General features: G+C 38.4%; 3 protein-coding genes across 16 annotated transcripts in view; 1 reads left to right on the top strand and 2 right to left on the bottom strand.

The window, feature by feature from the left end:
- CLXN (calaxin) overlaps positions 1-13804 on the bottom strand; it is a 19037-nt gene extending 5233 nt beyond the window's left edge. For 2 of the 12 annotated variants that reach the window (XM_061997248.1, XM_061997249.1), the window contains exons 1-9: positions 11944-12652; positions 11379-11635; positions 10942-11097; positions 8953-9057; positions 7266-7417; positions 5096-5200; positions 4803-4852; positions 3842-3922; positions 3376-3469 (exon numbers count right to left, since the gene is read on the bottom strand). In XM_061997248.1, coding sequence (XP_061853232.1) covers positions 3388-3469; positions 3842-3922; positions 4803-4852; positions 5096-5200; positions 7266-7417; positions 8953-9057; positions 10942-11097; positions 11379-11541 — 894 coding nt within the window. In that variant the 5' untranslated portion in view covers positions 11542-11635; positions 11944-12652 and the 3' untranslated portion in view covers positions 3376-3387. Of the gene's footprint in view, positions 1-102; positions 1794-3295; positions 3470-3597; positions 3923-4802; positions 4853-5095; positions 5201-7265; positions 7418-8952; positions 9058-10941; positions 11098-11378; positions 11636-11943; positions 12653-13718 lie in introns of those variants that run through there. The other 10 variants (XM_061997247.1, XM_061997246.1, XM_061997243.1 and 7 more) reach the window with 10 other exon arrangements.
- ANKIB1 (ankyrin repeat and IBR domain containing 1) overlaps positions 1-27921 on the top strand; it is a 410605-nt gene that overhangs the window by 146714 nt on the left and 235970 nt on the right. The gene's annotated exons all lie outside the window — the stretch shown is intronic.
- On the bottom strand, positions 12731-27921 carry FAM133B (family with sequence similarity 133 member B). Of its 3 annotated transcripts, none has more exons than XM_061997255.1 (11): positions 27718-27920; positions 23384-23481; positions 22630-22708; positions 20408-20482; positions 20207-20239; positions 19734-19802; positions 19247-19342; positions 18015-18062; positions 16248-16343; positions 15502-15546; positions 12731-13996 (listed from the first exon to the last, which is right to left on the bottom strand). In XM_061997255.1, exons 1-11 carry the CDS (start codon positions 27739-27741, stop codon positions 13910-13912), a joined length of 750 nt encoding a protein of 249 aa, XP_061853239.1. In that variant the 5' UTR covers positions 27742-27920; the 3' UTR covers positions 12731-13909. The 3 variants fall into 3 exon arrangements, with proteins under 3 accessions (XP_061853239.1, XP_061853241.1, XP_061853240.1); XM_061997256.1 differs by having other exon boundaries at positions 13917-13996; positions 15498-15546; positions 27718-27921; XM_061997257.1 differs by lacking the exon at positions 16248-16343.

Here is a 27921-nt window from a genome sequence, read left to right as displayed (position 1 = left end):
CCAAAATAGAATACAGATGCATTTTCAGCATCCCAAGAGGATTTGAAGAATGACAGAAAATATGAACATTTTAGAATATTCCATTCTCTTTTTTTTTTTTTCAGGTTTATACTGTCAACTTGGAATCTTGTTATTTGCTAATACAAGGAGTTCCTGCTATAGGTGTTATGAAGGAATTAGTTGAACAATTTGCATTATATGGTGCCATTGAAGAGTATCATGCTCTTGATGAGTATCCAGCAGAGCAATTTACTGAAGTTTACCTTATAAAATTCCAAAAACTGCAGTGTGCAAGGTATCGGACAGGGCAATATCTGCCTCTTGCCATCATAATCTTTTTACACCTTCTTTATTTCCTCTAAAGAGTTGAAGTAAAACCCCCCATTTTGTCAATTCCCTTCAGGGTGGCCAAGAAAAAAATGGATGAACAAAGTTTCTTTGGTAGTTTGCTGCATGTGTGCTATGCTCCAGAATTTGAAACAGTCCAAGAAACTCGGGAGAAATTGCAGGACAGAAGAAAATACATAGCAAAAGCAACAAATCAAAGAGGTTTGTAATTACACTTCTGGTAGAATCTTAACGTTTCACTTCAGGGGTGGATGGGGTTTTAGTTAAAGTGCCTGTTAAAGAAAATGCTTTGTATCTGGCTGTTTTTAAAGTGCATTTTAAATATGTTTGCAGCAGATTGGAGACATTTTTCAATATTTAGGAGGCTGTATCTTTTTCAAAGCAACTTTTTGGTTTGGGTTAGTGTTTTCTTCTCTGTTTTCTTTTCAAAATGTTATATTTCAAGCACTGACAGGACGTATGGAACCATCTTTTCACCCTTGTTCCAGCTTATTCTGGCATGCCCAAAGGGACAGTTTTGCAAGGAAAGTGACTATACCAGAACCTTCAACACTATTTTTTCCAGTCTACCTGTCAGCACTGGAGGAATGCTAAAAATGGAGGAGTGCTCTGGGTTTGCAGTCTGCTGTACTGTAGAGTTCACAGTCATTACCAAAGGCAGGGCAAGCTGAGAAATAAGCAAGTTGCTGAGCACAGGCTTCTCCTTTCTTGTACTTATGTACTTTGACAGCATTATTCTTTGCATGAACATCTTTAAAAGGATGAAAATGATGGATTTTTTAACATAAAAATACCTGGGTTTTTTCAATGTTGCAAGACAGACTGTCCTTGAAATTGTGACTAGAGGTAAAAATCTTTCAACGTGAGAAATATTTTGAGAAGTTTTGAGAATACAAGAAAATACTTTTGCTTGGGCATTTCTCACAAACCCGCCCGCATGGGGATTAGGCAGGAAAAATTTAATTTGAAAGGTGCCACTTGAAAATTTGCTTCTGTAATTGCATTAAAGTTTTTTTTCTTATGTGTTAGAACTAATATGAGATGAAATAGTGAAGCCACTCTTTTGTTGTTGTTGTTTTAAAGATTGCTTTGTGTTAAAGAAAGAAGGGAGGCCTAAGAAGCTGGTCTCAAGCTCTGTGCGTGACTGTCTGTGGAGTGAGTCAGGGCCGTCTGCAGGCAGTAACTGGGATCCATCCTGCTTTGCAAGTTTTCATGGCGTATCCCACAATGAATGGTATCCCTCTGGGAATCATAACCAGAGCCTGCTGGTGCTTCCCCAGTATAAGAACAATTGTGGCCAGACTTCAGAGTGCTTTGGTTCAAGCACATGTCTAACTCTAAGCACACAGCCAGGGGCACACACACTGCCAATGCCCCTGGCACAGCAGCAGGGACTGGTGCCGGTGGGTAATGGCCTGGAACGGTTTGTGCCTCGGACAACTCGCCTGCAAGAGCGTAAGAGGAAGAGAGAAGAAGGTAACAAGTTTTCCTTCCTTGGAACAAGTGCAGACAATACTGAAGTCATTATTGGTCCACAGCTACCGGAAATACCTAAAGTGGATATGGATGATGACTCCTTGAATACTTCAGCTGCATTAATTCGAAGTAAACTGAAAGAGGTATGGGTTCTGAAAGTTCTGATGTTTTCATTTTCAAAAGTATATACAATGTGCTTGTTACCCATAAAAACAGAGACCTTAAAATAACTTAATTCAACACTTATTATCATAGAATGGTAGGGGTTGGAAGGGACCTTTAGAGGTCATCTAGTCCAACTCCCCTGCAGAAGCAGGTTCACCTAGATCAGGTCGCATAGGAACATGTCCAGGCAGAAGACCTCCAGGTCTTCCAGGTCTTGAAGACCTCCAAGGAAGGAGACTCCATAACCCTTCTGGGCAGCCTGTTCCACTGCTCCGTCATCCTCACAGTAAAATAGCTTTTCTTATAATTAAATGGAAGTTTTTGTGTTCCAGCTTAATCCCGCTACCCCTTGTCCTGTTGCTAGCTACAACAGAATAAAGGGATGTCCCAACCTGCTGACACCCACCATTTAGATATTTGTAAATGTTAATAAGATCTCCCCTCCGTCTCCTCTTTTCTAGACTAAACAGCCCCAGTTCCCGCAGCCTTATTCAGTATTATCAGTTTATTTGCCACTAAAAGCTGGCATTCTTACTACTTATTTCTTATTGTAATGCTGAATATTGCAAGCCATTCTACTCCATGCCTCTTTTGCTACGTTTCAGAAAGTGTAAATATCACTGTATGGTCCTAAATGATTTTTAGTGAACTGCCTTATTGTCCCATGTAAGGAGGTAGTCCTGCTGACTCCAGTACAGTATTTGGTTTCTGACGGAAAAGGCGTGAAAAGTACTAAAATCAGAGTTCAATGTAATTTTGCTCTATCACTTCTTATGGCATTAAAAGATGTACAGAACCACAAATTCTATGCCAAGAAGCATGTCTTAAGCTTTATAACCTTTTATGGAGAATATTAACTAGTCAGCAAGTCAAACACTCCTGATAGAACTCTCCATTTAATAGAAGATAGGGAAAAGCTCCCTTGACTCTGACTAACTAGGCTGATTTGAAAGAGCTTATCTCCAGACATATTGGTAAAAAAGCACCCCTTATGTTAAACACTAATTTCTAAAATTCATGCTAAACCACACATTTTTCCTCTCTATTCCTTCTTCTTCTTGGAATATCTGAGTTTTAAAAGCATATTAAACCTTACTTTGAAAACACCTCTGGTAGGAAGAGATATGTTGAGATACGAGTATCTCTCTTAAGCTCCATCACTAAGTATCTGAAATCAATTTGTGTGGTTAAAATGCAAAAAATGGGACTGGGTTTTAAGTTTGACCTCTCTTGTGTTTAATGCTGCCTTTGCTGTTAGCTTTTTCTTTTCGTTTTTCTGCAGAAAAAATTAGTACAAGCGTGATTATAGTAATACATCCCTCACAATGCTCAACTGTTGGAGACATGGCCTTAACTCCAAAACTAGCATAAAAAAGGAGTGGTTACCGTTTACTAAAATTACTTTTTTCCCCAATTTAGGTAGCAGATTCTGTTCCAAGAAGACTTGTGGAAAAGCCAGAGAATAGCACAGCCAAACCACCTGTAAAGCAGAGAAGAAGAATATAGATACTGCTGGCAGCATGTTCCTTTTTTAAAGGATTGTTGTTTAATTTTTTTTAATGTAAAAAAATAAAACTGTTTTATACTGTATTTCCAATAAATTCCCTGTTAAAAATTATATCAGTTTGCTTATTGGAATGAAAAAACCAGTATCCTGTCTTGCTGTCATAGTCTTTCTGTGTAACTCCTACATAACTCATGTCATAACTCACTGAAGAAGTGCACTGAGGCACAGTAACAGAATCAGATTCTATTTATTCATTAGCTCTTACAGTAAAGGAATACCAAAACATAGTAATAGTTTCGAGTTGTTTCTGTTTTTCCTATGCCATGAAGAGTGATGAAGACAAACCGTCTTACAACGATATTCCACACTGAGTTACGGTTTATTAGTTTCGGGGAAAATTTTCTGTTCAAAGGCCATACTGCTCTGCTTAAAAAAAAAAAAAAGTTAAATCAACCAAAGGATTTCAATTTAATCACAAAAGATGCTAACAACTGAAATGTCTATCTAAGTAGTTGACAGTACCAATGAGTATTTCTATGAAAGGGTACAATTAAAATTCCCTAAATAACCCCACTGGAAAATCTAGTACATTGTGAGGTTTCTTCATGTAAGGCTGATAGCCAAAATCTGTTTATTGCTTTTGAGGCTTGAGAGGACATGTAGGTAGAGTTATAATGGGGCACTAGAGCCGTAGTAAATGGGCAACAGTTGGGTAGGAGACAGAGGGCACAAATACAGTAAGCAAGAAACAAGGTCAGTTTTCCACCTCTTGTCATGATTAGCCCGAGTTGGGTACCTAACCCTGTCACCAGCATTGACAGAAAACAAGTTTTTTTGTGTTTGTTTTGTTTTGGTTTGGTTTTAATTGATTAGTGAATGCAGTTTTGTTCAGTAACTTTTGAAAACTTCTTTGCTGGTGTAAAGAACAGAGTAGGTTGCCTGGGTTTTCCCAAACACTCGAACATCTTTTGCCAGCCTTCCTGGAGGAGTCTTGGCAGAAAATGAAAACTTGCTGTGTTGGCAGCAGGCTCACACAATTTTTCTATTTCTACAAATCACTGCATGTATTTCACAATTTTGGTTTTCCATCTCTATGAAGGCACAACTTTCAATATTTAAAAATGACACACGGCTCAAATAGCATAAAGAGTGCTGGATACGAAAAAAAATACAGAACAGCAGCACTCCCTACAGTTAAACTTAATTCTTAAGTTTATTAGATGTATTGGTCATAAATAAAGCCCAATTAGATGTAATTAAAAACCAGCAGTGCCACACTCAGAAAGTGTTATTTTAAGAAAATTACCAGCCTCTCCCAAAAGAGGTTGTGAGGTGATGGCAGTGGTGCCAGCAGCACTGAAAAAGGAAAAACAGAAGTTGTATTCCTGGAGAGGTTCTGGATAAGCAGTTCAAGAGGATGGTCTCATTTTCTTAGCCTGAAAGGGTGCTCGCAGAGAAGCTTTCATTATATTGCTGCCCAAGGACAGGCAAACCCTGACTAATAGTATGTTTGTATATCCCTGGTACCAGTGTTTGACTGTATCAAGAAACACAGAACAGAAAGTATAGCACATTTTTTGAAACTCAAGGTTGATGCACCTTAATGTCTGGCAAACATGGTCCAAAGGCTTCTAAGAGAAGATTTTCGTCTCTCACTGCTTTTTTGAAGTCCACAAAAGAAAGCCTGCCATCATGATCGTAGTCCTACAGAAGGAAGGCAGCTCTTCAGCAAAGGAGCAGTACTTGTAGTAATTGCATTTTTGTTTAACAGGTGTTTTACTGACATGGATTCTATTTTTAGTTTGTATGCAAAAATTGTTTTCTTTGGGACAGAGCTTTTGCTCCTATCTACAGCATCCAAGGTGGAGCAAGCCAAACTATCTCAGACAGCTTTGCTGACAGACTTCCAGGGAAGGCCGAACTTGAACATGGGAAGGGGCTGAGCTGAGAATTGCACTGACAAAACCTCAAGCACCAAGAGTGGAAAGTAGGAGCAAATGTTAGGATATATCTTGTAGATGTATTTACATCATGAGTGCACCTACATCCTGTTTATGAGGCTGGAAATGCTTCACTCTTGTGTTCTATAGGAGGCACCCTTACGCCCTGTCGTGTCACATGTACAGCCGCCTGCAGGACACGGTGCAGTACGCTGGTACCAGTCCACTGCTTTTGCACTCCAGAATCTCAGCAGAACATTCCTCTGGAGGTGGCAAAAGCACGTTTGTGGGTTTAGTATTGCTGCAATTTATAAACCTGTTTCCACTGACGTGACAGCTTAAAAACACCAGCAAACACTGTGGTGAGCTAAGTACTTCATTAACCATATACAAATCAAGGCTTTAAGTGAAGACTGATGAGTGAATAAGACTAGCCTTTAAAGCATGGGACCAAATCACAATTTCTGAAGACTGAGCTATGGAACCATCACGGCTGGTAAAATGCAGGGAACACAGGTTTTAATAGTCAGAGGCAAGGAGCTATGTAGACAGAGATTCCTGAAGAGTGAAACCTGTCCCTGGATGCTTACAAGAAACAGGAGTGGCTGGGTACCCTTTGCCTTTTACACTCCTCAGCACAAGGGAGAGCAGGCCACAAACATGTTCACTGCAAATACTTCTAAATGTAAAAATGGTATCACAGTGCCATGGTACCTATGGGCAATCCCTCAGAGTGATATACTCCACAAATGCATTTTGGATAGCTAACAGTTGTTTAGTTATTTGAGATGGGCAGCAGTATCCTACTCAGACAGCTGCCCAACAGCCAAATCAGATCTGGACGTTCTTCAAACATGTATCAGAGCTTTATTAAGTTCTTGTAGAAAAACTGAAACAAGATTATGTACATGATGTTCTTACATAGATGAAGATTCATTATGTCTAAAGCACAGTACTTCTGCTTGGTTGGGCATAGCCCACTGAACAACTGCCCAGAACATGAAGGTGTTCATTTTGGATGCAAGCTGCAGGAAAGCTGTGCATGTAGGTGCACCAGAGATGAACAAACTGCTGAGTCATAGTTTGCTTTCTGCATGCAACGAGGCTCAGCACTATCAAGGATTAATAGTCCTCAGGTGAGGATGGGCAAAAGGAGTGGGTTTAAAAAATAGAAAAAATAAGGTGAAATAAAAGGAGTTGGGATTCAAGACCTGATTTTAGGTGAGATTTTTTTGAATGCCACCATAAGAGGAGAGATTGCATTTCTTGAAGAAAATGTGGAAACACAGTCCCTAGCTAATCTGGATATCCTGGATTAATCATGGTAAGACAAGTTTTACATTAATAACCTATTCTAGGTTACTATTCTAACAGGATATATAAATTGGATAAAGAAAGACATTTCACAATCAATTAATAAACCACAAATACACTTAATAGGAAAGCTACTGCAGATGCCTAACCCTGGAATAAATGGAGCTTACACTTTTAAATTCTCAACTTTTCACTAGGCTTTTGTTTTGACTCATCATGCACATGTGTGCACATGTGTAGGTACACATGCATATGCTAGTTTATACACAAAATTTGTAACCCATTTACATAATAAACAGTTTCACGTGAGGATACTGGACTAGAACTCATTAGAGCCGGAACATATTTCAGTCTTGCCTTAGGAGACTAGTTTATCTCAAGTATGTAACTAACATGGTGGCTCAGAATCCCACTGTAAATCAGACATTGTGTTTTGTTACCTCACAAGAATGTTGTAAGGTTCAGTTAATGAATGTTTGAAAGGCACTCAAGTATCACATTGAGTAAGTACTTGCCATTTTCTTCATTGCTATGTCCACCAGGTCCTTAATTCCCTCATCAGGATCTTCTTCTGATGGTTGCTTGAGAAGGCTGTTTTTCAGCATTTGAAACATTTCCTCTCTTGAAATGTATCCGTCACCATTCAGGTCGTAAACCTCAAAACAGTCTTTTTGAAAGATAAATCATTTTAGTGCTCAGAGAAACTGTATCACACACCAAACCCTTACATACAGACAGAAAATGTGAATTGTACGTTGAACAGTATATCTCTTAAGCCCCGTTTATCTTATATAATATTTATATATGAAATACACGTACCACATTTTGATACACTAATACTAGTCAATTACTGCCTATTTACCCTTCACAGTTAAAATCTATTTCTGCTCAAAGAAATAATCCTCCATTCACAGAAAGGACATTAATTTACAGATCCTAACTTCTCTAAAATTGTCTGTTTAGAATATAAGCAAGGTTCTGGTTTAGGAGACCAATTTATCATGGCAGGGACCAGCTGTCTATATTGGAAGGGCTTTGCAACTACAAAACACATTGTCCTTATTTCAGAAGCTGGATTAGAAAGGGAAAGGAAAATTAAGAATGACCCGTAGTAGCGTGGGGACTACAATTAAAGCATCCTTTAATGCAGAGGGAAAATCCCTGGAACAGAGTACTCTGAGTATCTGCCTAGTTCCTCTTCTAATTATTTTCACCTTCCTGGAGTCAGAAATCTGTGACTATAGAAAGCTTTTCTCTCCTTCACAAAACTTAAACAAACAAAACTCTTCAGTTTTGGAACATGAAGAAGGGTTTCTTTTGCCTTGACAGATTATGCCTACAGTTAAGTACTGTACTAGCACACATTTATGACAGACAATGCTGTTTATCACTAGGCAATAGTATATTCTATAGTGCTTACAGCAGGGCTGTGGATTGTACTGCTTGTAGTTGTATTGGCATACTGAATCGCATCCTGGGCACATATTCTAGTGCTGTGACATGCCAGGCCACTTTCAAGGTGAGCTTATATAGTATATCTGGGATGGCTGATGATGCAGCCTGGAAACTATGGCAACAACATGCTGTCATTCTCCTTATTCTATTATACTTTGTCACATGCTCTATATTTTTTTTCCTGATTCTTAAAATTCTAGAGTTCTGCTATTTTTTCTCCTCTGTCTTTCTCCATCGTTACTGTTGAGGTTCTCATGATCATACAGATAGACTCAGTTTTTCCATCTCTGCTTCCAAGCTGAAGAACTGCTGGAATTAATGCAACTGCTGCTGTGTCCTCATTATGCCTGTAAATCAATGTTGTCACAGGCCTTGGTTGGCTTGAGATTCTGTTATTTAGCCAAAATCACACTTGAGCTAAATCTGCTTCTTTCTAATTTTGTGTGTGAATAAAAACCCATATATATTGTCAAAACTGTATACTGTATAACAAGTTTCAGTTCATATTGCTAGTTTTTGTAAGCAACAAAATAAGGTGGCAGCTATGACAACAGCAGTTTACATGGAAAATCCTCTGTCTCAGAGAAGCCATTTCAGAACTGTTTAATTGCATTAAACTACATAGGAAAAAAACCCTCTTCAATTATCAAACTCTTTAAAAGTAACTACTAAATTACAACAAAAGTAATATATAATTTAATGGTCATTAATTCAATGATTACTACTGAATACTAGCATACATCTTACATTTAATCCTTTCTTCCAGTGTCCCCCGAAGAAATATTGATAAGCCTTCTACCCATTCCACCACACTGATGCAGCTATCGTTGTCTCTATCAAAAGTGCGGAACACTGGGAAGTGTATTAGACACATTTTAAATTGATACAATAGAGAAACATAAAGGAATATTTTATACAATTCGGTGAAAGTATAAATCTGTATTTTTTTCCTTAAGATGTTTTTCTGCTTTCATTAAGGTATGATTATCCTTTTTGAGTCCTTCTAAGAATTAACAATGAAGGGAATTTTGACCCTCAATTTACTGACCTGCCACTCCAAAATCCTGCTGGTATAAGACATTTTGTTTGATCAGTTGCTTTCCTGACTTAAACAACTACAGGAAGTATACTTCCAGGCAGATGTAAACCAAATAAACCTATATCCCTTACACTAAGGTATATTCGCATACAGACTTTTACAGGTTTTGTCTCAGAAGATCTTGGAGAAAGTAATCCTAGAAACAATACATAAGTATTTTAAATTCAGAAAGAAAAATAAACTCCTGACTTTCCTGTTTCAAAATATTTTTTCTTCTCCTTTCCCTGAAATAAGAAACTAAATCTTGCAGCTTCACTATTTATATGGTCTGTAATATAGTACTTCAAATCCAAGATATAATTCAAAGCATCAACTAACTTCTACTCTATTTCATATTTTAGAATGTTAATAAGTTTGCTATAGGAACACTTCTACACACAGAGAACATTTTGGAATTGGAAAACAATAAGTATGCTTTTGCAAACTAAAATGAACCCCTTTATATGTGACTGTTAAAATAAGTTTTAAGAATGTATCCATGTAACATCCTCTGAGGCACGCTTGACTGGCTGCATCAAATGGCAACACTTTTTAAAAATTTCATGGTACTTAAAATACCTCTCCTGCTAGAGAATGGGAGAAACTTGGATCAAGGGGTGCTTCTTGGCAGGCTGAGACTGAAAAGGATGGCAGCCTAATACCATTTCCGCATCTAGACACCTGTTCATTAAGAGATCACTCGTGCGACTTTCACAGTGTAGGAAATGGTAATGTTGCTTTTGCAGGATGAAGCTAAGAGGATTGAGACAAAGAATTTCCACTGATATCTCTTTCTTTGTATTTCTAACCAGATGTCTGATGAGTTTTAAATTTTAGATAAGACTGTGGGGGTATGGGTGACAAGATAAGATGGTGAACAGGAACCAGACATCCTCTGATGGGATTGTAGGTGCTTCAGGAAGTTGTAAATCTTGGAGTACCTAATCAATGGGGAAACAAGGGAGGGACCTTGTGGTCAGGATAGGGAATAAAAAGCCAAATACTGTATCTATCAGGTGTGCCTGCTAGCTAGGACATCCACTCTTGCAAGAACGCTTAATAAAAGTGCTTCACTGCAGAGTCTGACCTGACTCTTTTGCATGAAAACTCATTTGTTTCTTACGACAGCAACAGCAAACATGGCCTTCATGTTATAAACCCATGCAATCAGTATTTTTTCAAGGGGTTATTTGGCTCGTTACTCATCTGTCTGTATTGTCTCCCTAGTCCCTTCAGTGCTGTTCATAGCACCTCTATTCTGAAGTCACCTACTCTAAAAGAATGCTATTCGGGGACCTCTAAGCCTGAGACCGAGCTTATCACCAGCAGTAGCGACTGCAGCTCTTGCAGGAAGAAAGTGACCTCACGCTGCCCTCTTCTGTCATGACACTACAGTGATGGGGATAGAAACAACCACAGGATAGCACTACCTCTGCCTCTGGCTGATCTCTCTCATACAGGACTGTAACCTATCCTGAACTAAGGGAAAACAATTCGGTATAAAGAAAAAACAAATCTTTCAATCAGCAGCTCCTGCCCTTAACTGTTCCTCTGCTGTCCTTGCAGGGATGAGATGGAACTATTTTGTCTAGGCATGTTCACTGGATCAACAACGTAAACCTAAAATCTTTTATCTTTTTCAGACCTATTGGCCTCACCTCTGTCCATGATCATGTCGTCTGTCATGCCAAAAGTGCGGTGCAGGATGTCTCTGAACATGTTACGGTCCAAGCCTGCTGCAGCAAAGTGGCTGCTGGAGCCGGCAACCAGCGTGTCGAAGAGCTTGATCAGACATTCTACCTCGCCTTCATTAACTGTCCCGTACAAACACAAGGGAACATATTTTTAAACTTCAGTTAGCACAACTATATAGCAGGCACTGGGCAGCTCCGGGGACACCTCGGATGTTATCATCCACCCCACAACCCTCCGCCTTGACCCCATCACCGCCGGGGGTGGGCGGTGAGCAGAGCTAGAGCCAGAGCCAGGGCGGGCTGAGCAGGCGGCTCCTCCCAGGCCCCGCTGAGGCAGCTGGGCCGAGCCCGCTCACCCCCAGCCCCAACCCTGAGCTCCCAGCTGCCCGGCCCCGACTCACAGTGTTTGGGGGAGCGGCCCAGAGAGTCCACCAGTTGCTGCAGCCTCTTCCTGCTCATGGCGGCTGCACGCCGCGCCGCTCTGCTCCCCGCTGCTGCCCGGGCAACGCGGGCGGGGCGGCCTGCCGTGAAGCCTGCCGGCGGCGCCCTGCCGCAGGGCCACATCTACACAGTGCTCATCGTACGTTAATAAAACAGCAGGTGCAGAAAAAAGGGGGCTTGATTTCAAACTTCTAAAAATACTTCTGCAAAAGAATAACTAAAAATTATTACATACAATACTGTTAATATTATCTGCTATCTCATCTCCTTCTCAGGGGCTCAGCATGTACAAACTGGGAGAGCCTAAGGGGTGTGAACAGGCTTTGCTCTTCGGGAAAAAGCAAGATGACACACAAGGATTTGTTAATGTACTGGAAACAGAAACGTTTCACGGTCAGTATTGAAGCAGCTTTGCCGTGAGTCAGCCCCTTCAGCAGCCACACCACTGCCAAGCCTGACAGCAGCATCTGAAGCCCACAGCGAACCAGAACAACCAGTTATAATCAGACAATTGAAGTCACGTACTGGCTTATGCATTTGAAAGAACAGGACTCTCTTCCACTTCTATTTCTTTGTGTTGCAGGTAGTCATGTAGAAGTCAAATAAGGTATCAGACAGGACAGATAATTTTATGCTGTGGTTCAATTCAAGTTCTTTTACCAAAACTGCAACACCACAACTTAAAACAACCCCAACAACTGTAGACAAGCCCCAAACCAAACTCCTACCGCACACCGAATCTTGCCTTTATTTCAACCTAACAAAACAATGTCTAGAAACAGTAACATCAAACCCAAAGACAGAAAATAGTTGATGAAAATATTCTTACTACGGTTTAGAGGGACACCGCTGTAACTCCATGGTTTTATTTTCCCCAGGACTTAAATGGAAGTCTCTGTAGCATGGCTATACAAAATCATCCTTCTCCTCCAGTTTTTAATTATGGTTGGTAGCCTAATCATCAAAGTCCTTAAAGGTCATGAAATTCTTGGCAATACCGTATTTGATACATCTGTATGCTATAGAGGTATATTCTAAATTAGCACCCATGCAATGACATAAAGGGTGACTCCTGCATATGATCTATAGTTGACCACTCAGGATGGATGGGCAGTTGCAATATGTACTTCAGTGGAAGACAGGAGAATGTCACTTAAAAAGTGATATCAAACAGTTGCTTATGTTTTCTGGTGTGCACATTTAATTTATAAAAGCTTTTTTCAATTTCCAAAGCAACTAGCTTAAAGTAAAACAGCTTTATGATTTAGGTCAACATTCTGTAACCCTCAAGTACAAAAATATAAATACAAACTGTTTAAACAGCATCTTTAATGAGATTCTGGCAGCAGCTTTTCATCTAACAAGACACATCACATAACAGGTCTGCCACTGAACTTGCTTGAGTAAAATCAGCTTCAATATGAAGCTGTTAAGGTATTAAAACCCTGCTTTTTACATGCTAAATATCTTCAGCAAGTGTGCACTTAAACACAGCAATGAACTACAGGAATAACCAAATACATACATGAAACTGCATGTGGAACGTAAGTCATACAGCTGGTTACAACAAACGATTACCTGTGTTTCATGAATTTAAAAATATTACAAATCATGCAAAATGATTCTAAAGATGATGCAAAGAAAGCTACCAGTGTTTGGAAGAAGTGTCCAACGAAACTAAAGTTACATTAAACAAAATACACATATTTACTAGCAAAGATATATCGCTATTTCACAGAAGCAGAGGTAAAGTCTTCAGGTTTTCAATGTCAGTTATACTGCAAAATGTTGCTGCTCTTGCTTAATGCAGAAGCACATGCTTAGAAGCCCAGAACTGTTCATTCAGAAAACATTTGCTGACAATAGTTCTGGACTCCCTAGATTTAGAGATGCTGCATGGCTTAAAAATAGCAGAGATTTGCAAGAATCAAAGGCAAAGGCACCCTACTTGGTTAGCCAAAACAGTAGCATTCCCTTTCTCATAAGTATGAGGACGGTAATGGGCAAATATTTCTACAAAGGCAGCATTTAAAATGTTATCATTAATTTCCCATTTTGTAAATGCCATTAGCAGAGACCAGCTTGTAAAAGTTTATGTATAATATTAACCTATAGTACGAACTTGGGATTTTTATTTGTTCTGATTTACAAATAAAGACTATTACTAATGCTTTAAAAGACTACTTTTACTAGCTAAAAAGTTTAAGTCTTATTTTCCAATATTTTACACCTCAGCTGGACTATAATTTCATATTGTGTCAAACATCTAACTGCTTAATGGAATTTTAAAAAAGTTGTACCTCATGTATTAAGCAGCAGGCAATAACAATGGTCTTTCCCAGCACAGTTGCATCTGGCTGGCTATTGAAAGATTAGGAATATTTCGAAAACACAGGAAAACTCATGCAGTTTGGTAAAGTTTGCTGTCATTTCACAGTTTAAGTTTCCTTTAGTCATTGCACTTCTGTTGATAGTCGTATTTTTTTGAACATTATTCTGAATCCGAATTTGAACCAGCAATCTTCTTTTTCTTCTTTTTACCACGTTTCTTGTGCTTCTTTCTCTTTTTTACTTTATCCTAAAAAAAGTAGAATCAAATAGACATTAGTGTGTAATAAAACCCCCATCTATTAAATTCTGATAATGGAAAGAGATTTACAAACAGATTTCACAAGAGATTTCTACAAAAGCCTATTGTGAAATCACAAAGAGAAAATTCTTATTTTACCCAGTAACTTGGACTATTATGAGCAGTTGTCAATTTATCTCAATCATGGGGTCTGGCTATTTCACACCTCATCATTGTCATTATTACATTTCCTAATCTTCTAATCATTGATTTCTGGTGCTTTATAGATTTCTGAGAAATTAGTAAGAAAGTGCTCTGACAAGCCTGATAAGCAGAGACATTTGCTTGTTACTGTGGAACAGGAAATAGTTGAACTACACTTGGCTACAATCTCCAGCATTTGCACCTCATTTTAAAAAAACCCAAACAATTATGATCTCAATTGTAAATATTAATATATTTAATTAACCCTACTAAATTCAGTGCTGAGATTATTATCCTAATCATTGCAATACAGAAGCTGAGAGATACAATCTTGGGGGCTTTTTGTAAGCAAAATTTCACCTAGAAATCTTGATTAGGTGGGACGTTATGTAAACAAAACAACCCTGGTATAAAAGCTTTGATTTATACATATTTCTTAGAAAATTATTCTAAGAAAAAAACCCCACAGTCACAAGAAATTTGATGGCAAACAGCTTATTTGATGACAAATAAGCAAACAAGTTCCATGGAAAATATGTATTGAGTATCACTGATGTTTCTATTTTAGGTGACTAATGTAAACCTTCCCTTCAGCCCAACTTATCTAGACAACTGAGACATCCACTTAGGAGCACCACTGCTGGCAGTGCAGCCAGAAAGTCATAGAGACATCTGGAGTGGGCATTTAGGATCTCAGAATCACTATATTTCTAAGTGAGAAGCCTCAGGTGCCTGTTACTAGTTTGAGTTCTGTATAAATCGGTGCTGAACCTTCCTCTCAATTTTCCCAATGGAAACAAATCTACAAAACTGAGAGAAGTAAGAGGTTGTTGACAGCTTTTTATTTAGTTGGGGGAAGAGTTAGAGTAGAGTAGATGTTGCAGCAATTATGTCCTAAGGCCCTTTTCCTGGTCTGGTAGAGGAGGCTTACCAAAGAATACTCAGCACTAACAAAAGAACAGCATTGATATCTGTGTGGCAAACTGCTGTGCTACCTGAACCTATACAGATAGCAGTAATTCTAGTAGGTTGATACAGAGTAAAATATACATTGCAGTAAGTGTTAAATTTACATAAATCTTGAATATTAAATATCTATATAAGTAAAACAGTGACAAATTCTTCCATTTAATTCAACAATTGAAAAAGAAACTTTAGAATGTAAATAGAGAAATTGTTAATTTAGATTCATCTGACAGTAGACTTTTCCTAGAAAACACTTGTATTACTGAAAAATGTGAAACTGGAAATTAGGTAACTACGGAGTATTTATATCCTAAAACTACAGTATGAGTAAGAAAGATACTTGCTGTTTTCTCTTTTTCTTCATTGCTTTTCTTCTTTTTTGCTTGCACCTAAAAAACCAAATAGTAGAGAAGCTGGATTTTTTTTTTTAAGTAAAAGTAAAAGTTTGAGCTTTTGTTGTATATAAATACATGATGGCACAATAGTGGTAGAACACACTGAAAAACAACTCATGAAGAAACATTGTTTATTCCTTAACCATTGAATTTGGGAACACACTCTGCTTTTAATAGCAGAACAAGAAAGAGCAGAGATAAAAAGGTAAAGTTACTGGGCCAATAATGTAGCAAAAAATCTTAATTAAAAAACACACTGGAACCTTCTCAAATGTAATCCTACAAGAATACAAATCTGCAAAGCCGCTATACATAAAGGTGAGAAAAGATTTTGGATGTAGTAACTCCCTGGAAAAGGTAGCCAAAAAATCTATTTGAACATCAGAGGCCAGTTTTGTGACGGACACCACACCAAAAATGTTGCCTCATTTCATTGAGCTCTAAAATATCCATAAAAAGTTGAAAATTTTCAAGAAAATGAATTAAAAATTACTTGTAGGTGATAGGAGTGGTATTAAATGTTTTTATTAAGAGAAAATTACAAACAACTTAGAATGTGTTGTACTCTTAAATTCAACTGTACAGAGTAGAACACTTTAAACACTGTATTAAATCTAAGCTACTTTGTTCATCCACCCATGTGAATCAGTTAGCTAAAAGCACTGTAACATCTGAAATTGATGTTTCCCACTGACCTCCTCTGTCTGATCTGATTCTGATAAAGATTCTGATGATAAAGGTCCATCACCACGATCAGTTTTCTTCCTTTTCCTGTGGTGATTTTTGCCTTCCTACACAAAGTAATATATTTGTGAATAAAGTCAGTCTTTTCAAATTTTATTAAAACTTCTGCATAAAACTTAGATTGAAATACTATATTTAAGTTGTGAAATATTTTAAAATATTGTTGACATGAAACTAATCATTCATCATAAAAAAAAATACTCTAACAACTTTAAAAAATATTTTAGTGGAAATAATATTTTACTGTATTTTCCTTTCTCTTGTTACCAAGAGACAGCAGCCTTCTAAAAGTGAGTTGAGTAATACTACAGTCACTTATTTCAAATAATAACATGTGTAGGAGTAAGAATTTGAAAATGAAGTGTTTCACCACTTAAACACTACTGAGTAAATGAAGATGTCTCAACATGTGTATACAAACACTGCCCCTTCAAACTCTTTATTTGTTGATGAAATTAAAAGAAAAAGCTCCCTAATTTTATCCAACCAGGATAAGCTGTTCCTGACAGCTGCATTTCAACAATTTGTATGGACAGTATTTTCTTAAATTAACTTTTAAAATTCTGATGCTGCATGAGATTGCTCTGATGAGCTACTTCCCCACCCCATCCCTTTTAGCACAGTAGAATCACACATCTCAGTCATGCTGTTTAGTCTATTTATAGGTACTTCAAGCTTTTCCCAAATATACCCATGGAAAAAGTACACACAAACACAGCCCATTTAAGAGACAGGGCAGTTTAAGATGGGGAAGACCTCTAGTCCTCAAATGTCTTCACTTTCAGAAGATGTGTCAAAGCAGCATTACAGATTAACCAAGAATAAGGGGCTATGGTAGATACTTGGTCTTTGAAGAGAAGCTTAAAAGGAACTGCTGAGAAATGGACACTGTGACATGGAAATGGGAGGACACATTTGCCTTATGTCATACAGAATTTGTACATCAAAGTCAATACTGCTGACTGGAGTAGGAGAGGCTGATCTGCTACAAAGGTAACTGGAGTGCTAAGAAAGGTAGTTGGAAAGACCACGGTGTATTCTGAAAGCATTGTTTGTTTACACATAGTGTAAAAATAACTAAAATTCAAGTCAACAAGATTATTTTTGTTAAATATAGTGGAAGAAAGTCCTTAGGTGTGTGTATAAAATGGTGAAGTGGTGGGAAGGATAGAGAGTTTTTATGCTCAGAGAAAAGACAGAATAAGTTAACTTTTCTTAAGCTGATGTATATTTCTCTGGAATTTTTCAAAGCAGCCGTAAGTACAGTATCTATAATTATCTACATTTAGATAGATATATTCTCTGCTTGATGTCTCTGCTTAATTCACAGCATCAAGCCAGTATCGTACAAGGCATGCAACTCAAATACCATCACATATTTTTAGCTCAGTGTGACTGCTCAAGATAAATCCCAAAATATTAGAATGCAGGTGATCTACTGTAGCAAATTATATATCTTTGAAGTTTACCTTAATAACAAAAACAGATTCAGTAGTTTCTAATAGCAACTATAACTAAAACAGAAGCTGAACTCAACTGAAAGTCCACCTCATATTGTGGGTTCTGAATACTTTCTGACTGCAGTTTTGGACAGAAAACTTCTAAAAGTGTAAATTGCATTCACCATGTGAATAATAATAAAAAAAAAGGAAAGGGGGAGGAGCATGCTCTATTACATATGTAAAACACAGTTATAACTATTTCAAGAGTAAAAATACCTTTTCTTTTTCATGTTCTTCCTTTGACCTTTTCTTTTTCGCGCTGTCCTAAATAGAAAGGAAAAAATAAGCCATGACAAAATTATTTCAGGAAAAAGGTAGAAATCCCAAAAGTAGTCTGATCCAATCTTTCTATTGAAGGTTATTCTTCAGAAGTTCTTCTTTCTACATTGCAGTTAATAGGAAAAATATGAAGAAGCCATAATTTTGACCCAGCTGCTAATTTCCTGAACCAACAATGTGAAAAAGTCTGTATGGAACCAGGTAACCTGCAGCGCAAGCCCTGGAAAGGATACCAGCTATTGCTGTTGTAGTCACATTTAACACCTGTCTAACATAGAACAGCCTGGAGTCTTTATTTTCTGTTCATGCCTGACTCAGCGCTCATATATTCAGAGTTTTCTGCCTTCCAATTTCAGTAATAAACATATCTCTGTGCCCCTTTAGGTATCCTAAGTTTTAAAGTTGCCCTTAGCACAAATTCATAGGTCCATACAAAAAGTGATTCACCACAATGAATTAGGTATCCTAATGAAAGCCTGTGATAAAGACTATACACAGAACCTTAACAACTCTCCGTATTGTTAATATTTAGACAAGAAGTACAGTTACTATCCATGGTTACACAGAAAATTGCTAATATCACAGAAAAAACTCCTTCCTATCTTCTCCAACTTTTCATTCATTCAGTAAGCCTGGATGTGTACATTGCCCTATTTTCAGAAAAAGACAAAGACACTCTTAACTTCATATGCACTTTGGGAAGGACTCAGTTCTCCAACAGGAAACTACTCAGTCCATGAATATTTAAAAAAGGCAATACTCTGGCCATTGATACCATGGAATATCTGTATTTTCATAGATGCTGTTCAATTCAATGGCACAATTTCCAGAACTTCCTGGAATATTTTTGTGTTATACAATATTAAAACCAGATATTTGAGCAGCACAAAAGCTGCATATGTTTGAAATCAGAAAAATAGCTACAAATCGTTGGAATAAAGCATGTTCATTTTATAAGGATCAAATTATTTCTGCCAGGTATTATGGCCAGTGGTGATAGATTCCTGGTTGCATCCAGAAGATCCAAGTAGAGTTCAGCTACAATAAGAACTCACAGCTTTAAATTTGGAAGAAAAAAAACCAAAACTGATATGTGAAAGTCAGAAATGTTTAGGTCTTTACAACCAGTATCAAGAAAACTGCCAAGGGTAACACATCTGCATATTCACCTTGCTGTCTGTCTCAGATTCAGAACTGGAACTTGTTGAAGATTTCCGGGAGCAGCGATACTTCTTTTTCCTTCTTTTCTTTCCTTGCTTTTTATCCTATCCACAAATATTGTAGGGGAAAAAAAAATCCAAAACAAAACACACAACCCTGAATTTATTCTCACTAAAGACTTACTTTAAACGTAAAGAATAGAGAACATCAAATTCCTACATGGGGGGATTCTGTTGAAAGAGCATGCAATTCAATATTAAGACAGAAGTGGATTCACTTTACAAGACAGCCAGTCAGAATTTATAGTGTTTATAAAGAAATTCTTGAACAGATATACATGTAAGATTCACAACTTTATTTTTTATACATTTGATACATATGCTAAACAGTTATATGCAAATCAGGCCCTCAATATTCTAAAATACATTACCAAAAATCAGTGTTAAATAAGCCTCATGAAGAAAATATGTTTGAGTCAAAGAAGATAGTTCTTACCTCACCTTCTGAATCAGATGAACTGCTGGAAGAATCAGAGCTTGATGAAGAAGAAGAGGATGAAGACAACTTGACCAAACACAACAAAAAGTGAAGCTTGTGAGATGCAGCATTGAGTCTGGCAAATTGTCAAAAGTCCATCCAAACACTTCCTTTAAAGTCTCTTAACTTGCAAAATATTATCAATGAAACTTTACTTCCAAGAAGTTAATCTGACATAGATTTTGTTAAATACAATGGTAAAAAGTAACTTCTAACATTTTAAAACTTAGTAATGCATTTTAATGCTCTTTTCATCTCTTTAAGCAGAAGTAAAATTCTCCTTGTATAGAATGACACCTCTCTGAAATAAAAATCAATTTAACAACTAAATTAAAAATTACAGTTAACGCTCACTATTTCCAAGAGAAGTTAGATGTCTTATAAAACAATCTCAAAACAAAAAAGCTCAGAAAACTGAAAATTTTGCTCACCCTATTAGATTTCTTCTTTTCCTTTCTCTTTTTCTTAAAAATAAAATAAAACAAATGTTACTTTGGCATTATGTTCTTTTGTTGTGCATTTAGGTATTTTGATGCTGGCTTTTAAAATGTATTTATGACATTCTGTATTGGCAGCATGATGATAAATCCAGTTCCAAACAAAGAATGTATGAAACTGAAAACAAAACATACCTCTTTCTTTTTCGAGGAACTCTCATTTCCACCCAGTAATTTCTCCCTGTGTTTTTCCAGTTCTTTCCTCCAAGTCTGAAAAAAACCCCACCAACACAAACAGTGATGTGAGCATCACTTCCAAACTCTCTTTTTTCAGAGACCTTTCTTGAAATCTTGTCCTCTATGTGATACTATACAGTATTCACAAAACCCACAGAAAATAAACAACAAATAACATTAACCAAGGCTATAATACATTTGATTTTAAAGATGATTAATATTAATCAAAACATCATGTTAGTTCATAGAGTAATGTTCAAGATATTTTGTTTTAAAACATTGTCATTTTCATTGATTTTGAAGGTCATGAGTTACAGTATTTTTTGGTTTTGTATCACAGCACTCTGGCTAGAGCACTGTGGAAATCCAGAGTACCTTACTAGAAAAAAAGGTCATTTGATTCAGTTTTAGAATCACCTGAAGCAAAATTTCAAATTCTCCCATCCTTTCTTCAATGTATATGTGTCTCTAATGTCTGTGTCAACAATGATAAGAATATTAAATTATTACACATCTTCATAGAAACACTTTTTTTTTTTTTTTAGGCCAAGCACACTGCATGTGCTTGGAATGAGTCTCCTCTCATTCCTCCTTTTCAATCTTTCACAAGCTCTCTAGGTCTACCTAAAATCTCCCCTTCCAAGAGCTCTGAAGCATCCAATCTGTCTCCATCAGACTGGAAGGCTGCTAGCTTCAATCTGCCCTGTTCTGCTTCCTGTGTCAGACACATCATGTGCTTCATTCTTTATTTTCATTCTGATCTTCCCTTTCCTCACACTGAAACTGTGTTGATATTGTATTGGCAAAGCAATGATACTCCATGTATTATGCTGAAGGGATAGAAATATCAGGAATTAAATAAGATTATACCTGTGCAATTCAGTGTGATAGACACATTCCCAAGTCAGCACACTGTGAATTAGCTGCAAAGCCCTGCTAAGAGACATGGCAGGTTGGCTGTGACGGACAAGCTACCCAGAGCTACCTGAGGGGGCTCTAACAACAGCCTGGGCTTTATTAGGCAGGTGTTCTTTTTATTTTAAGACTGTGCTAGTGTCATGTTTTAAACAACAAAGCACATCTGACAGTAAAATAGGAGATGGCACCTCATTATTCAGAGACTTGCAGTCTTTTTAGCCATCATGAGATTTTTTTCTCAGGGGCTTTAGGAAGAACTCATGTCCATTTCATGATTCCCTGCATCCCTTCCTACCTTTCTGCCATACTAAAAGGCTGCTGTCTTCTATCCATCCCAGTTTCAATTACTTCACAATAAAGCAAAGATAAAAGCAGGAAGAGAATATGATAAAATGCTAAACTAAACTCAGCAAGTTAAAATTCAGAGTATAGAGCAATTGATCCTCTCAGAACAGCACCCCATGATCCTCCAAAAAGTGAAATAACTTCTTAGGCAAAAAGGTATAGCCAAGATTAGAGGTATTGTGCCCTTTTAGTAACAGAGAGAGAACATAATCTCCTTCAACCAGAAACTCACACACAGTGATGAAGACTACTGCTTGAAGATTCATCCCAAGATACTAAAACCTGAGAAGGAACACTTAAACTCATTGTATATCAATTTCTTCCTATGTATATAGCAGGAGTTATACACGAAAATCTCTTGCACCATGCTGACCTCTAGTAGGTACTGAACACAAGCATCAGAAAAGCTGCATTTATGGTGGAGAATGTAATCAGCTTAGGATGAAATAAGTGCTTTATTGTCCTATTTGTATATTGAAGGTCATTCTTTATGCCTTCTCCCGTGTTAATATTACATGTACATTCCTTGCCACAGATGTTGGTTTTCAGTAAGACACCTCTTTCCAGTATATTTGGATTGTTTGACTTCAAGCAACAGACTGTAGTTTATCATACTGGGAAATAAATGAGCTTACTTTACTAGTATAAAGATATATATAACTGTATTTAAATTGATGAAAAGTTCAAGTTTTATTCAGCAGCAATTTTCAAAACTTTGAAGACAAACTTTCTCTGAATTTAGAGTAGCTCTTCACTGGTGAAGAGGTAACCTTAACATCTGATACAAATGAAACAAAACTTTTACCCATTAAGAGCCTGAGAGGCCTGAAATATACTTGATGCTGTTAATGATAGCACAGAAAGTAGTAGGTAAGATAAGAAGGATCAATTATTAACATACTAATATCATCACCTACCTCGTTCATCTTTTCTTCAAACTCAGCCAAAGCCCTTGATCCTTTCTTTTTCTTTTCTAGTTGCTCTTTCACTTCCTCCCTGCATTAAAAGGATGATAGGTCAATTTTTACCATTAAAAATACCTTCCTCAGTGTCTAATGTTTTGTAGGGTTTTTTTGAAGTTTAGTTATGTGTGAACTTCCAACAGAGAATAAAAGCACCTTAGATCATAAGCATACGGCAACCTAACCTGAGTAAACTAAGTATGGCAGCTAAATCCCTCTGAAAGACCTAAAGCTAACTTTACAATTAAGCAAATTGTTCCCTAATGTCTTATGACAGGAGGCAAAACAGAATGAATGTAAAAGTAAGCTGATAGTACCTCAAAGTGGTGATTTTGTTAAGTAAACTATATTCTAAGGATATACCAGCACAAGGTTTTTCTAGAGATTACTGTGTTTAAAAAGGAAATTTATCTGCAGGCTTTAGGTATTAGGATTTGTGACAGAAGTAGAATGACCAACGTTTTCCTCTTTTGAGAAACTGCTGCCAAACTATAGACAAGTGAGAAATATGTTTTATGAAATGCAATACTATTTTTTTTAAAAAAAGAGGAGATTGAAGACATATTTAGAAAAGGACATCTTGGCCACAGGCAAAGAACCGTTCAAAATGTATTAGTCGGTATTCTGGGGAGGAGGTAGGTAATACCGTCATCTTAGTAAGAGAGAACAAATCTTGTACTCAAAATTTCAGACAAGTATTGCCACTTACCACGTTGGTCTTGGCCTGTTTAAGTAGTCTTGTATTGTTGGTCCGGAATTTTGGGCAGGACCTCGTGCTCTTGCCATAGCTATGGGATTCATGTAAGCCTTGAATATGAAACAAGAAGAAGAAATATAAAACCCCTCAGCTGTTCTAGGATACCAAAATCTGTTCATTTTGTTCCTCACAGAAACTTTTCCTCACTCACTGAAAAATAATTCTGAAATTTCTAAAAATACAAAATATTTAACTAAATCAAGTTAGTTTGGCAGAAAGACTCAAGTAAGTGCTTTTAATTTGAGTTATACTGCAGTAGAAATAACTTGTCCACAAAGAGATCACGTTCCTTACAATAATTCCTCTCTCTGAGCAATGATTTCACAAACTGAGTACAGTATCGTGACTGCTGAAATATTCTTCCTTGAGATATAGAAAATGTGTCGTGGTTTTGTCCAGTCAGGGACAAAGAGCCAAGAGGATGCTCGCTCACTCCTCCCCTTCCTGACAGAATGGGGAGGGGAACCAGAGAAAAAGGGAAAACCTGCATAGGTTGAAATAAGAACAGTTTAATAGAAAAACAATAAGAAGAAACAAGTTCAGGAAAAAACCAGTTATAACAGTGAATGAGGGGATATACAAAAGGAATGGTGTGTGCTGCAGTTGCTCACCACTCGCTACCTGACACAACCACTCCCGACCAGCAGCCAAAGCCGTGGATCTGCAGCACCCCTCCGGACCAGCTCTCTGTCTATATGTACTGGGCATGATGTAAGTGCGGTATCAAATAGTTGTTGGCTGGCCTGAGTCATCTGCCCATGCTGTACCCCTTCCTACTGCCTCATTGAAGTTAACCCTATCCTAGCCTAAACTAGGACAAAATGTAATTAAATTTCAGCTCTTACTGCCTGGAACAGCCTATCTTATAGCCTTATAGTTCTGCTCAAAATTGATGGCAGTAGATTCAACAAATTCTGCAGAAAGTTTCTTGCTGTTAACAAAAAGCTAAGCAAGCAGTGCTGCTCTGCTACAATTATGCATGTATGAAAATTCTGTGACTTATGGCTATTTTAAGTAGGAAAAAAATACAACCCTCCAAAGCCCCAATGTTATGAGGTATTCCATCTTTCAAATTAATGCACTCCCATATTCACTCTAAATATGTAAGATGTTGCAAAAGAGGATTTTAAAACTTAGAAGTCATAATCCATCTCAACAATTAATTGAAAATAATCTAGCAAATGACAGTAATATTTTGCTCACACAAAAGGGAGGCAACATATCCCTCAACCTCACGGGCTTTTATCACTACACCATCTCAATGCTTCACAATTTACTTTTGCAAAACATAAAACACATGATACTCTTACTGTTCAGATTGGAGAGGAGCAGAAAAAAAAATAGTCAAAGCAATGACTAGCTTTGGTTGTACAATGTGAGAGGTTGTTTGTGGGGTTTTTTTCTGTTTGGTTGGTTGGGTTTTGTTTTTTTTTTTTTAAAGACTATAATATTAGGTAGATTTAAAGTAAAGATTTCACCATATGTGTGTCCAAAACTGCTTTTTATCAGGCCATAAAGTAAGCGTGCAGGAACTACCATGCACAGAAAAGGACCATTTGTGAAAGCTGTCAAAGGCAGCAGTTGCTGCCTCCTCTCCAGTTACTCCCACTGCAGCAGCAGCCAAGGCAATGCTGCATTTCTGGACTGGACTCCAAGCAATTTGGTGGCCTTTAGCTCTTGAGGCTAAATTTAGTCCTGGAAGAGAGACCCTGGGAGCCTCCACCTGGGAAGGGGCAGCAGGCCACATGAAAGCATCCCCCCTACAGCCTCATGGACCACCAGGTGGGCCATACTGAAGTGATCTGAGGACTTTAAAATGGACTATTTTTTGACTGAAGTTGACTTTGCAACTCTAAGGGTTACATTTGCTTGCCATTTCTTGGGACTTTGCTTTGTTGCTTGAATTTACACAAAACCAGCAAGTAAATGCTGACCTATGCAAATTTAAACTAGTTTAATCACAGTTTAGCACCTTCTTTTTTATCCAGGTAGATATATGTACATAAGTAGTTACAGCACTTAAAGATACACATTCATATTAATAACTGTAGCATCTGATTGTATTGCAAATCTATAAATGAGTAAAAATATTGTAGTTGAATTCAGTTTTGAGGGGAAAAGAAGCTTCTTTAGCAATGCAAGAAAACAAAATTTGAACACCATTCTCATTAAATAAAGGTAATTTCAGTGTACTAGATCCACTAGAGAAGACAACTGAAATATAATCCATGAGTTGGCTTACTCCAGTGAGCAAAGTGAGTCAACTCTTTTTGGTTACCATTCAAGAATTTGTACCTGAAAGTTCTAGCTTCTTACATGATTATTATTCCTAAACACAAGACTTCTTGCTGCTTTTAAATGAGCTAATTTCTTACTTGAGCTAACCTGAAATGAATGCCCCACTACTCCCTAATAAAACTCTCTACCTGCAGAAGAGGCTACAACTGTTGAATGTTGTTTTTCTACTTCCTCAAACTGAACCCAGCTAACTATCCAGCAATCTTCCTCCGTTTGGTGGCTTTCTTTAACTTTCCAGCTGCAAGTACTTAATGACTGAATACTGCTCTGTATTCCACAGTTAGCAAACTCAGGACTTAAAATGTGCTCTTATAATTTCAGACAGGTTTGTTTATGAAGAAGTACTTCAACAATAAACATTTATTTAAACTATTTACACTGTTTTGCCAAACTGCATGTCACTAGACAGAGAGAGCACCGCAGCACACTCCCAATAAAGGAAGTGCTTGTCTGCATTAATTTTCTTCTTTTGTCATTTTGCTTAGGCAGTTATTAAAAGACATTTGTTGTAGAGCTTCCATACTCATGAAAAGCATAAGGCACCTTCAGCCAGCTAGGATTCCTTGGTCAAGCAACATAAACTGTTACTGCCTTGCAAGTATCCTGTTTGGGAAAAAAAACCCTTATTTTCCATCTCCAAACAGGCAAAGTTAAGACTATTAAGACATTTAAGAAAGGACATGAAAAAGAGTCAACAGGTGGAAAGCTATACAATCACAGAAAAAAAGCAAAGGGTCCTGTAACTTCTCTGTAGTAGTGGCCACCTTGGCATAATGAACCTTATATAGGAATATAAAGACTTCCTGGCATTGATATGTACATCCCTACTGTCCTCCTACAAGAAAACTAAGAATAAACAGCCACCCAAATACACCCAAAAAAGTTACAAGAGGGAAACATATTTTGAATATAAGCTGTGTCTTGCAGACTAACACTATCAACTCCTTCCCAGTAGACTCCACTATTTTGATGCCTCAATAAGTTACAAAAGACACTTAGCTATTCATTTGTGTATGTCCATACTATATCTATTACATATTATTCTACCAAACTAAGCAAAGACATTTTCCTGAATAGATTAAAGTACAAATTCATAACATGTACTACAAAGGGAAACGGAGTGTTATGATTTGTTTTTAATAATATAATTAATTAATTGTAAATTTGCAATGTCTAAATGAAACATGAGGTGAATGTCTAACTGGTATGAAAAAGTTTAAAGAAAAATACGAGAAAGGATGACCGTGTCAGTGTAAAATTAGGCTCTGCCACCAGGTGTGTAGCAGCACATTTTTGGCCCCCTGATCGCTGGCTCCCAGGGTCAACAGAGAGCTGTGTAATGCTAAATATCAGATCGCTCAGGCAGAGCTGAACGCGAAGTTTAAGGAAAGAGGGCTTAATGACGATCAGAGCTTCTTCAGCGAATGCTGCAACCATAGGAACATGTTATTTTTGTAAGGACCAGGCCAGCATCTTAATCATCTTCACCCAGCAGAACACAAAGCCGGCGTCAGTCACGACTGCTGCGGGGTTTGACACGACAACCGGGGCTTCTGCTGGGAGCGGCGGGCACGCGCTCGCCCACGCCACGGGGCAGCCCACGCGGGGCACCAGCAGCCCAAGCCCCGCGCCCGCGGGCGAGCCAACAGAGCAGGGCAGGGCCTGGCCCGCCTTTGTTTTCTGGCAACGCGGGGCGCTGAGGCCGGCTTCCTAGTATCGACGCCGCGTAACCAGCCGGGCCTCGGACACGTCCCACCCGGCACAGCGCGGGGCCCCTCCCTCCCCCCGCCGCTGGGCGGACGCGGTCTTGTACCACCCGCGGCGGCTAAAGCGCGGCGAGAGGCCCAGCCCGAGGCAGCGCCCAGCTCCCCACTGCCTTCCGGCTGGGGCCCGCGTCGAGGTCCCGCCGTGGTGGATCCCAGCGGCGGCCGCCGCGCCGGCCTGGCTTCTACCGCTGCCTCCCTGCCGCGCTCACCCGCGGTACTCACCACTCGGTTGTCCCGCTTCCCCATGGCGCCGCTGAGCCTCTGCGCCGCCGCCCGCCGTCACCTCGGCCCAGTCCAGGGCCCTCTCCCCGCGCCCGCGAACTCGCGCCGCAGGCGCCTCGGCCCTGCTCGGCCCCGACGGCCACCGAGCTGCGCGGAGCTGCGATGGCGGCGCACCCGCAGCGCCGCCTGCCGGGGCCGCGGCAA

This window comes from Colius striatus, chromosome 5 (genome assembly GCF_028858725.1).
Source record: "Colius striatus isolate bColStr4 chromosome 5, bColStr4.1.hap1, whole genome shotgun sequence".
Lineage (NCBI taxonomy): Eukaryota > Metazoa > Chordata > Aves > Coliiformes > Coliidae > Colius > Colius striatus.
This window is presented reverse-complemented; position numbering and strand designations above follow the sequence as displayed.

What these genes read in the sequence shown, in the direction of transcription:
- FAM133B (XM_061997255.1), bottom strand. Translation starts at nt 27,741, where the DNA reads ATGGGGAAGCGGGACAACCGAGTG. An exon ending in AATCAGATCAGACAGAGGAG is followed by an intron (nt 15,547 to 16,247) that starts GTCAGTGGGAAA and finishes TTGGTTTTTTAG; the next exon opens with GTGCAAGCAAAAAAGAAGAA. An exon ending in ATGAAGAAAAAGAGAAAACA is followed by an intron (nt 13,997 to 15,501) that starts GCAAGTATCTTT and finishes TACTTTTTTTAG; the next exon opens with GATAAAGTAAAAAAGAGAAA.